Below are 12342 nucleotides of genomic sequence, written 5' to 3' on the forward strand. Positions count from 1 at the left end.
AGAGAACTAGAGGGCACTGTGTGCAAATGGTTATGGACTTCTGCAATCCCAGCTAAAATCGCCTTCCCTACATGAAAACCTGCTAGGATCTCTCTTACAGTTCTGGAGGTCAGGAGTTTCAAATGGGCCATAAGGGCTGGTTCCTTCTGGAGGTTCTAGAGCAGAAGATGTTTCTTTGCCTTTTCCAGCTTCTAGAGGACTCCACATTCTTTGGTTTTTGGCCCCACGTGGCTTTGACCTCTGTTTCTGTCATCACATCACCTTTTCTGACTCTGACCCTCCTGCATCCTTACTAAAAGACCCTTATGATTACACTGGTCCTAATAATCCAGGATCTTCCTAAACCAAGCTCCTTAATTTAATCATGTCTGCAAAGTCTCTTTGGCCTCGTAAAGAAACATACACAGGTTCCAGGGAATAGGACATGGGAATCTTTGGGGGAAGGGAGCATGATTCTGTCTACCATAATCTTAAAAATAAGGGAATATTCAAACTAATTGCTAAGAAATTTCAAGGGCCCTTACCTCACCAAGGGACTTTCGAGCCTCAACCATCCTTACGATTTCAGGGTCTGGCAGAGCTCCTGGGCACCAAGCATTCCCTTCCCCATATCCAGGCCAGTAGGCTCTCTACAAAGGAAGCACATAAACTCATACAAACACACGCTCCACACATTCGGTTGGCAAGATCCTCCTACCTACCCACATTCCTGGCAACACTTACATACATCATCAAAATAAAATAGATATTCTCTAAAAACTATAAACTCCTATTAGTATATGTTTGGTCTCTCTAGCTAGAACATCCTTTTTTTTTCAGACTAGAAAATGACCTAATATCCTAAACAATTGAACTTCCTCAGATTCACTTATGTTGCAGAAAAATTCCAAATGTAACTTAACATTTCTCTGCTCATCATTGCACCAAGATTGGGCAGGGGGAATCGGTGTGGATCAGCAATCTGAGATTAATCAGCATTTTTCAAACAAGCTTCAGAAACCTACTACCTGTTATGTACTTGACAATTGACAATGACAGTGGAAAAAGAAAAGCAAATTTTTAAAAAAAGGGAGGAAACAAAGGTCCTCTTTTAAGATACTTATGATCTACCTTGGGAGATAAACTAACATACTTAACAAATAGCAATCAGAAAACATTCGTGTGTTTAAATGTACTGTACAAATGGTGAATAAAATGGGAATTTTTGAAAAAGCAATCTGTAGGAGATGGGCCCAGCCGTGTGCAGGATTATAGAACGTGAGCTGGACCTCCAGGGCTGAGGTCAGTTAACAAAGGCAAAGGAGGAAAGAACGGCATCCACTCTAGCAGGTCAGTTCCACGACAGCAGGGGTGTTCGTGTTTTGTTCACTAATGTACCCCAAAAGCCTGGAATAGTGGCTAGCACAGAACAGATTCAATAAATGTTTGTTGAATAGATCCCAGGAGAGTGGACTGCTATGAACAGAAGCAAGAAGACAGCAAGGGCCCGGTCTGAAAGACCACAAGGAGCTGACAGCAGTGATATCACCACGGTTCTGAGATCATCGTAGGTATCTACTCTTTTAATCTTCACAATAGCTCTGTGAGTCAGGAACTGTTTGAAGTTCACTTTATAGATGAGAAAACTGAAGCAAAAAGTGGTTAAGTAACTCATTCAAGTGGTGGTAGGCATGGCCAAATGCAAGTACCAGAAAGATAGATTAGATAGATAGATAGACAGACAGACAGATAGATAGTAGCTACCTAGATGATAGATAAATGATAGATATAGAGTTTGATAGACAGATGATAGATATAGTTTGATAGATAGGCAATAGATATACAGATTGATAGATGATACATACATAGATTTGTAAATGAACAGAAAAAAGTCTGGAAGGACCACCCACACGATTGATAACAGTGGGTACCTCTACAGAGGGACCTGAGATTGACGGTGGTGAGTATGGTGTCTAGCTTTGTACTGGACTGGATCCTACGTATTTGAGGTGATGCCGGGACACGTTGATGGGGGTCTTCCATAGCTAGTTGGAATTACAAGCCAGATAAAAGAAAACCTAATTGATTTTCTCTAGAAGTAATAACAACAATAATACACTTCATTTGCACCCTATGTTATCCTCTCTTTTTTCCAAACCCATTTATCACTCTTGTCTCACCTCATTCACCAGTGGTTGCCTGTCAGGTGCACCTGCCCCATCCTTGGATTTCATGTCCCAGTGAAAAACCGATTTAAATTGTTCACTGTCATCTTCTTCATCGATCTGCCCAATGAAGATGTTGTCAGTAATGTTTCCATCAGAGAAGAGAAAGAAAATAAATAATGCATAGCTAAATTGGGGGGATTTTCCTAAGTCTCAACTGCAAAACATTTTAACTGTGCTACAATCCACACCGTGCTGTGGGTCTCATTGTGGCTTTTCATCTGTATCACCCACCAGGTGGCACATGCAGAGCACCTGCTGTGTGCAAAGCTCTATAGAGCAGTGCAATTAAAAAGATGGAGATAAAGTCTCCAGGAGCTTATCACAGAACGTGAGGTATTCCAGTTAGTGTAACCTCAGAAACCACCAGACATTAGAGTAGTGGTTCTTAACTTTACACGTTGTAATTATCACCCAGGGAGCTTGTTAAAATGCTGGCTCCCCAAGTTCATGGAGATATTCTCCTATGCTTTGTAATTTTACCTTTAACAGCTTGATCTACAATACACCTTGAGTTAGTTTTTGTATGTTGGTGTGAGGTAGGAATCGAGGCTCATTTTTTCCATACATACATCCAATTACTGCAGTACCATTTATTCAAAGATCATCCTTGCTACATTGAATTGCAGTGGTGCCTTTGTCATAACTCAAGTGACCACATACCCATATGTATAGCTCTGTTTCAGGACCTTCTATTCTAGTCCACTGGTCTATTTGTCTATTCTTCTGCCAGTCCTACACTGAGTAAATTACTACTGTTTTATAGTAAGTCTTGAAATCTGGTAACCTGAGTCCTTCAATCTTGTTCTTCAAGATTTCTTGGCTATTCTTGAACCTCTGTGCTTTCATATTGACTTTAGAATCAATCCGTGACTATCTACCAAAAAACACCAGGACTGTCTTTGGGATTGCATTGAATGTACAGGTCAATTTTGGGAAAACTAACACCTCAACAACATCTTCATGATGGTGGGATAGGCAAAGGTTTCTTAAAGAGAACATAAAAAGACAAACCATAAAAGAAAAAATAAGGTCTTAGGTCCAAACCAAGATATCATAGTTTATTAGGTCTGAGATGGGGTCCAGAAACTGTGAATTTTACAAGCCTTAATTTTACAGATAATGAGGAAATAAGCTAAAAGCTAAACCCAAGGAATTCTAGTTCTCTATCAATGGCTCTTTTTGTCACTAATTTTCCGGGTTTGCTATTGCTTAATAATGCTTAATGCAGCTTCAGTATGCATATTTTTAAATATATAAATGGAAAGATCTTTACATGCTTTTTTCTTTGTATTTTGAGAAATTATTACCAACATTACATAGACTTAAGGCAGGGTTTCTCGTCTGCAGCACTACTGGTATTTGGGGCCAGTTAATCATTTGTAGGGTACCACCTCAAGAAGAACGTTTAACGGCATCCCAGGTCTCTACCCACCAAATGCAACACTACCCCTCCCCCCCCAAGTTGTGACAATCAAAAGTGTCCCCAGATATAACCAAATGTCCCCTGTGGGGTAAAACTGCCCCCTTTGAGAACCATATACTTAAGGAATCAGAAACACATGACCAAAATAAATATTCTATCCCACTTCCAGAGAGTCATATTTGCTACCCTCCCCCGCAGTACAAACCTACCACTGGGGACGGCTTGCCTCACCCAGAGACCTTCCGTGAGATTAATGATTGCACTAAGGAAACAGGAAGAGGAATAAAAGCTATAAATTTTACTAGGGGTGTAAGGAAACATTAAGGGGTGAAGTTCATTCTCTGAGTAGAAGAGAATCTAGATGTTTTATTCTTCTAAAAATTCCATTCACATCTTTCCAAACACAAAATTCTGTCTTGGTAAATATTTATTTATTTTTCAAAGAGTGACATTTAGGAAACAGAAGACTGTAAAGCTACTTCAAATGCCAGCTCAAAATCTTCACCCAACTCTTCTCTTTCATCACTATCACTGAAGTATCCCTTTCTTTCCTCTTTTTATTTTAGCACATGAATGATGAATTTGTTTTCCATTCAATTGGAAAAGTCTGTCAGAGAGGCAAGGGGGTAAATAAGTAATCCATCACACACCCTGGGGCAGTTGTAAGATCTGGGGCCTAGAAGGGACATGGTTATTCATTTCAACTTTTCCCTGGTGGGAAAGGAGGAAATGGTGAACTCCATAGTCAGCCATTTGGTACACACATATGCACGCACACACGTACATCCACACGCACACACCACATACACATATACACACACACATACACACATCATTACACATATACACACACACGTCCACACTCACCATATCCACACTTATCATATACACACACACACATACCACATACACATAAACATACCACATGCATATGCACATATGCATATACACCTAACACACACGTACACAATACACACAAATATATATACATGCACACACTTCACATGAACACAGATGTATGCATGTGCACACATATTCACACCTACATACACACACTCTCCATATGCACACATACATATACACATACACACATAGTCACAAAGGCGCAAACAAATGCACACACACAGGCCTCCTGGGACACTCACATTACTGTCTCAGGCTGGAAATAGAACCCGCAATAATCCTAGCCTTGCTCCAGGTTGGGCCTGTCATACGTAGTTCAAAGAAAGTGAGTCCACTACTACTTCAAAGAAAGGCAAATATTGTGTAACTTGTTGTGTGATTGTAAGGTGGAAACATGCCAGCTGAGGCTTACGGCAGGGTAGAAAAGTACAGACATTATGGATCTTTTTGAGGCTAGTGTAATACACACAGCATTCTGATGTATGAGTACATCTCCTTGTGTTTCATCCGTCAAACTCTGGTTGCACAACTGCAGAAATATCTGGATATTTGAAAACACAAACAAATGCATTTTTTTTCTTCGGGAGAGTTTGTTCCCTCTAGTTTGCAATATGTGGAAGTGGGCCAGTGAAATGGGTTCTAAAGTCAGACAGGTGTGGATTTGTACCCAACTAGCTGGATGAAACTGGGCAAGTTGCTCAACCTCTGTGAGCCTCAGCTTCCTCAACCATAATATAATATTACAGAGGGTTCTGGTAAACAACAAAAGAGATAACATAAAGAGTTTAGCTAAGCATTTGACACTCTGTTTAAGTAAGAGCTAAACTCAGTCTTTATTGCAATTTCACGTAGCTGCCCTCAGACACCAAAAGATGAAAACAAAGTCCTGAAAGAATTAGCCTTCTCAGTAATTTAGGATTGCTTGTGAATTCTTAAACTCGTAAATCCTTAGAAATCAATAATATATGAACAACTCTCTGAGCCTCAGTTTCCTCACCAATAAAATGGGATAATAACAGTATCTACTTCATTGGGTTGTAATGCGTATTAAATGAATTAAGCAAGTAAATTCTGTATAAGCTTGCTAAATAAAAGTAATAACAAACTCACAATCAGTGCAAAGCACTTAGTGAAATTAGGTATCTTGACAGAATGCACAGAGAGCCACCTGGCAAGGACATGAGCTCTATCTCAGACACATTTTCTTAAGGAAGAGAACAGGCTAGGTGGGCAACAGAGCCAGTATGAGGTGGGGGAACTTCAGGAAGGGAATCTCTGGTGAGGAGAGATTACTAGACAGCCTTCCACCTCGTGGGCAATTGTCTAATTTTAAAAAGCCACCAAAGCTTCATCCCACAGAGAAACTTCTTATGGGGCATACACAAGAGAAGTCCAATGATTCAGCACTTTACTAGATGCAAGATTTCCACCAATAGCGGGTTATTTGACAAAACTCCACTGCTGATTTTTTAAGAGGTTGGGTTTATCAATGTGGCCTCCTTGTCTACCTCCCCACGCCAACCCCCCACCTCCCAAACCAAACTTAATTTCTAAATCAAAATATCTTTGGCCTATCCCTACTCCAAGGAGAAAGAGAAGCTACAAATAATCTGAAGCAACTACTGAATTCAGAGAGATCTGAGAGTATGGAACTAGAGGTTTTAAATTTCCTATACCAAAATATCCTGGGGGAAGAAAAGAAAGGCCCCTGTAATATAGGCCAATGATTTAAACTTTGTTTTATGTGTTAAGCACCTAGTGTATGCAGGGCCTATTGTATAATGTCATCAATGGGTCCAGAGCTGGCCAGACACAAAGATTACACTGGAGTCAGAGACCGCAAGTATTAAACCTAGATTATCCTATGTGTTGGTCCCTAATATTGTGGAAGGACAAATAGCAACATTTGTTACTTAAATGCACTTTACATGTGTACCTGGAGGAAATGGACAGGTTCACATATAGACAGAGACACTTAAAAACCTAAAAGGTGCCTAAACAAAGGGATTTTCTTTAAAGGCTATTTTGAAAAGCGAAGTTAAGGAACTTACCCCACCGATGGCCTCTGGAGACTTCCTCGTGTTTAGATTTAAAGGAGTGTGATAGACACTCGTGAAAGTGTTGTTCTTGGGGTTATGGCTACAAAAAACAGATACCAATCAAAATTAGAAATGCACTTTATCCAAGATAATTGAGTGACTATTCTTAAAGGTACAGTCATTTTGTAAAAATCAAGAAATGTAAAACTTAATAAGTAAGTTCATGATTTTCCAGGCAAAGCATAACAAGTCTTACAAAAAGCAAACCCAATTGAACACATATAACTTAAAGATCAAATTTAACTGGGAACAATCACTTGAAAACTTGCTGAAAAATAGAAAAGGATTCTAAAATGATTTAAAAGAAAACACTTTAAAGAGCTACGTGCATATTCACGGCAATCACATTGTTCTGAACAATATTTAGTAATTTGACATGAGGGGGGCCGGCCCGTGGCTCACATGGGAGAGCGTGGTGCTGATAACACCAAGGCCACGGGTTCAGATCCCTATATTGGGATGACTGATGAGCTCACTTGGGAGAGCGTGGTGCTGACAACACCAAATCAAGGGTTCAGATCCCCTTACTGCTCATCTTTTAAATAAATAAATAAATAAATAAAAATTCGACATGAGGTTATAGTAGATAGATTTGATCTTTTACTTATAAGAAATTTGAAGTTTTCTATTCATTGCATAAAATCCCATCTTAGGTCTCTTCGACGACTGGATGTGAGTGAACACTTTTGGGAAGGCATTTCTTAGACTTAACTCTGGAGTACATGATCTGAACCTTTAGTTGGCTACTTGCTGAAAAGCAAACAAAACTCAAGAGGCAGTGGAGAGGGGCATCAGACACTTACGCATGACAGTATGGCTTTTTCTGGTGACTCACAAAGTTATTAACAGAGAGCATCATCTTGCAAACTTCACAGTGAAAACACGCTTTATGCCATATCTAGAAATCATATGGAAAAGATTTAACAATTACCCTTCCCACCCCCAGATTCAGGATTCTTATGTAATTAGGGCAAAAAAAAAAAAAATTGAGCTTTAGAGACGAAATAGTAATAAAAAAATTTTAAACCACACACATGGCTATAATATGTTAAATAAATGAATGACTTTCTTCTACTCCTTTTTTTTTTTCTTTTTTGAGCCAATATAGAAGACATAGAAATGGGTAGAAGTGAATAAAGATGAGAAAACATGTCTTTTGCTTGTGGATCAATAAAAACCCCGTACGTCCATAAGTGAGAAGTTAAATCTCCCATGTTTGTTATTATGCCCAGAGGCCAAGAAATGTCTACTGACCTGATCTATACAGCTGATCTTCTCAGCAGGATAAACCCCATACCCACACCTAGAGCAAGGCTGCACATTCATCTTGAAGTCCGAAGAGAAGACAAAAATAGCAACAGGCAAGAAATCCAAGGAGAAGCCCCACTCTAGTTCAAGTCTCCAAAATCTCGACAACTACTAAATTCCTGTGGGCACCTTGATCGTTCAGAATCCAACTTCCACCTTCCTTTGCTGACCTTCTAGTTGGAAGTCAGCAGCAGCTGGATGATTTTAAAGCTGCCACTTACTCAAGGGGCTATTTTGGCTACTGGCTCAGCACGCATGCGTCTGGGAAATAAGGTGGAGGTATTTCTAGCTGACGGGCTTCTCTAAATAGAAAAGTGAACTCACAACAGCATCATGTTCATGTGGATAACCAAATCCTGGTGTATGATCAGGCAGCTTGTAGTGGTTGAACATGAGCTGTGATCATAACCCAAGAAAAGAACCTAAAGGAATGCACTATGGCCTCATCCAAAAATCAAATTAGAAAAGCTTGCTCTATGAGCCCTATGACTAAAGCAGAAAGGCCAGATCCCCAAAATATAGAGAATAAAATAGGATTGATTCACTCCCCCAGAAGGGTAAATACCGTATTTGAATTTTAGCTTTATCTACTAAAAATGTTTACAACAATGAAACTAAAAACTTAAAAAGACATTAATTTATGTTTAGCTTCTACTGGAATGCAAAAATAAAAATGAATGAAAACTCTTGGCAGTTTCACCTCTGTATTTTAACTTGGAATATTTCAAGAAGGCCTTTCTGCTGGTTCCCTTGCTTCAGAGGCCTTAACAGGGGTAGCCTGGAGACAAAATCTTGTCTTCCTGGCTTCACAAAGCCTTCATTGCCTTTAGTCCCTGCTTAAATGTCACCTTATCCCCTTCTACAGAATAGCACCTCACCTGCCCCCACCCTAACTCATGACCTTTCATTATGCTTCACCTGCTTTATGATTTTCAGAGCAGTTATTATCATCATCTGACATATCAAATATTAATGTATCTATTTTTTTTAAATGATGTCTTCCCCATCAAAATATAAGCTCCATCAAAACAGGGTCCTTGGGCCTGGTTGCCATTCCTATGTACTCCGTGCCTAGAACAAGGCCTGGCACTTAAAAGGTGCTCAATAAGTATTTAGTGAATTAATGGAATAAATTTAATACTCACACAAAAATGCCCACAGAGGCCAGGTGCAAAGTCATAAGTAAAGGTGGGGACCTTCCTAAACAGGTGAGCACACGTCCCACCTGAAGCAGGCAATCAACTGCTCCTTAGTCCAGCCAGCTGCTGTCATGAGGGAATCAGTAGCCAGCACTACCAATAATTCTGATTTGTCCAGAGAAGCTAGAAATCTGCATTTACACATGAAATTCCCAGTTTTGTGTATAAAATGATAAAACAGGGCCATGGGCAGTATTTGCCTGTCAGGCTAGCTATCAATTGGTGACCTCTGACCTAAATGCTCTGAGATCAGGCGGGGTGTCCCCAGGTAGCGTGGACAGAGATCAGTACCACTGTTGTGTCATGTCATGTTGGGAGAACCATGGGAGGAAGACGCTTTAAAGCAAACGAAGAAGAGCAGTGTTCCCAGGTGATTAAGGAGAGGCTGAGTTCTGGGTTCTCCAAAGTGGGCCACAGGGCTGTCTCTAAGCACCAGGAAGGGTCTCAAAGCAGGGACTCAAGCTCATCAAAGACTCCCAGGTTGACATGTGATCAGGGCAGCAGGACTGCCACCAGCCTGAGCGAGGGGAACAGCAACCAGCACAGAACAAAGATCTGAAGGGTCCCCCGGATGTTTTGCTCTGTACCAGTTTTCTCAAGCTTTACCTGGAGAGTGGGGTGGGAACCTAATGATTACGGAGAATGAACTTTTGTCTAAACTACAGGGCTGAGGAATCACAGCAGATTTCATTTAAGGAAAAAGCTATGTAACATTTCTTCTCTGCCAAAGGGGTGATTGAAATCTACATAGTGGTTACAATTTCTCGGTCAAACTTGTGAAAGCAAAGATTACAGAAATGAAAGATGCTAAATTTTAATTTTAACATTACCTCTGCTTTATTAGATGTCAGAAATTGTGAGGAGAAACACCCCCCATAGAACTGGAAATGGGATAGTTTAAGGAACTAGCAGGAAATAGTCATTGCTGGACTAGACAGAGCCCTCACCTGCTTGGTGGACACAGTGGTTGGCCCATCCTGCCCCTCTGACATCTGTACAGCCCCTCCTCCTCCGTGGCCTAAGCCCCTCGCCCTTGACACAGTGATTACATCAGGCCATCCAAGCCTAAGCCAGAGCACGTGAGTTTCCTCTGGCTTTAGGGATAGTTCAGACAATCTCAGTCTTAGCCTGAGTTCTCCAGAAAACAGAACCTGAGGCAAAGGCTTATGTGCAAGGACTTTATTCAGAAGTGCAATCCACGGAGCAGGTGTAAGCAGGCAGGAAATGGAGGAGAGGGGGTTGTCAGTATGAAGGTTGTTTCACAAGGTGGCTATTACCTGGTATAAAGTGCATCGGATTGATAGATCTCCATCTTCCAGGGGACCATAAGAACAACCACTACTCAGGAACTTCTGCTAGAGGAAGGAAGGGGAAGAATTTACCTCTTGGCTTCTGTCTCCCATTGGTGAAAGGTTTGTCGCATTGGGTGTTAACTCCCCTACACTGCCAGGTTGTGTATGTGACCAGGGTGTCCCAAAGCATCTCATGCTTCAATGTCAACAGGAGAAAACCAAGGGCAGCAGAAGGCAAAGGCCCTGTTGGTTGTGCCCATGTGAAGATGGCCAGAGCCCATGCTGAGCCAGTTGCCACTGCCAAGGCTGGGCTGGCACAGCTAAGCAAAGGCCCTATGACAGGGAGGACCTAGTGGCTCTAAAGTAGCACCTGAGAGGAGTGTTACAGCGTCTAATCAGTGGGGAGTCCAAGAGGTGGCTTAGTGGAGGTGAGCTGGAGCTGGACCACACAGAGCTTTGTGGATCCCTGATCTGGATGCTTCTACCAACTCCCCACCCCACCCTCCGTTGCTTTAGCTTTTTAATACTTTGACTTACAGTGAGCTTGTGATCAATGAAAAACCCCTCAGCCCTTTGTTTCACATGGGCAACTCTTATGACCACTACCGACTATTATGTCCACTACGTGGGCAATTGGTTTCCTTTTTGAACTTAACCGTGACCCTCCTTATCCATCTCATTTAAATTTCATCCTGTTGGTGGTGGTGACCACCTTGCTTCAGCTGGTCAAGATCTTTTTGGGCCTTGATTATGTCATCCAGGACATGAGGTCATTCTTCCTATCTCTGAATCATTTCCAGTGCCCTCCAGGGCTGTGCATATGAAATTACAGAGAGGTGACAAATGTGAAGTGAGGGGACAGCTCCTGACCCTTCATTCTGTCACTATCACTCAGGTAAGGCTAGGATCATTCCTCCCATACTGGGGATGTGTACCTGCCTTAGTTTAGGTTCCCCAAAAGCAGAGCTTGAAGCATGGACTTGAGTGCAGGTAAGTTATTTGGGAGGGCGTCCCACAAGGCTGGAGTGAGAGTTTGAGGTGAATGAGTCCGGGAAGGGAGAAGAGTTAATAAAGGGTATATCCTGACCTAGTTACTGCTGTGGGCAGCTGGCATTCAATCTTGCTGGGGACCCTCCGAGGAACTGTGTAGAATGTGTCTCAGAACTGTCCCACTGAAGGATGGGGTCTGGGACACTTACCCACTCAGCTCTCATCCCTCCTTGGTCGAAGGTTACCCTGAAGGGCATTAACTCCCCTATACCTTTAGTGTAGATCGTCTGCACCAGCTGAATGGACTTGCATAGGGTCAGAGAAAGTGCAGAGGATGTGCTGTGGGAGTTTAGGGAGGGGCCGGTGACATGCATGGAGCTAACATCGGTGAGCAAGGGAATGCAGCATAGGATACCCTGAGAGCCAGGTCACTCAAGGAAACTGACTGTGGGCAGGGAAAAGGGAAGTACTTACGTGGGACTCCCGCTGTCCTGCTCTCCCAGGCTGATGGCGTCCATTCTATTCCATCCTTCTCTCCCCTGCACTGCACTGCGCTGTGTCCACACACTGGGGTGGAGACTTCACGAAGCAGGGCCTTGTCTCTGGCTCTCTTGCTTTCCCAGGTCAGACCTCCCACCCCACCCTCACCCGCATCTCTGGGGCTTACGGGTACCCTGAAGGAAGTTGTTGGGGTGTTCACACGGGGTTAGTTGGGGGCAGAGTAAAGTTCCACAGGCACTGGCTGGTGGAGGTCAGTGACTTCAGAGCAAAGCTGTCCCTTGTGGCCGTAAGGCCAGAGCACTAGATGGTAGTGACCTTAGTCAGGCAAGCAGCTCTTATCACCCAGGGGAAACCTGAACATGGAGAGGCTCCCTAATGCCCAGGCTTCACCCTGAGATGCTGAGCAAGCGATCTGTTGGT

General features: G+C 42.3%; 1 protein-coding gene across 6 annotated transcripts in view; it reads right to left on the reverse strand.

The window, feature by feature from the left end:
- The window catches only part of NRAP (nebulin related anchoring protein), a 66473-nt gene extending 58287 nt beyond the window's left edge, over nucleotides 1–8186 (reverse strand). For 5 of the 6 annotated variants that reach the window (XM_063102012.1, XM_063102013.1, XM_063102014.1 and 2 more), the window contains exons 1-5: nucleotides 7887–8186; nucleotides 7436–7530; nucleotides 6585–6672; nucleotides 2160–2264; nucleotides 525–629 (exon numbers count right to left, since the gene is read on the reverse strand). In XM_063102012.1, coding sequence (XP_062958082.1) covers nucleotides 525–629; nucleotides 2160–2264; nucleotides 6585–6672; nucleotides 7436–7530; nucleotides 7887–7958 — 465 coding nt within the window. In that variant the 5' untranslated portion in view covers nucleotides 7959–8186. The remainder of the gene's footprint in view (nucleotides 1–524; nucleotides 630–2159; nucleotides 2265–6584; nucleotides 6673–7435; nucleotides 7531–7886) is intronic. The other variant, XM_063102015.1, reaches the window with a different exon arrangement.
- Nucleotides 8187–12342: the final 4156 nt, after the last annotated feature.

Source organism: Cynocephalus volans, chromosome 7 (genome assembly GCF_027409185.1).
Source record: "Cynocephalus volans isolate mCynVol1 chromosome 7, mCynVol1.pri, whole genome shotgun sequence".
Taxonomy (NCBI): domain Eukaryota; kingdom Metazoa; phylum Chordata; class Mammalia; order Dermoptera; family Cynocephalidae; genus Cynocephalus; species Cynocephalus volans.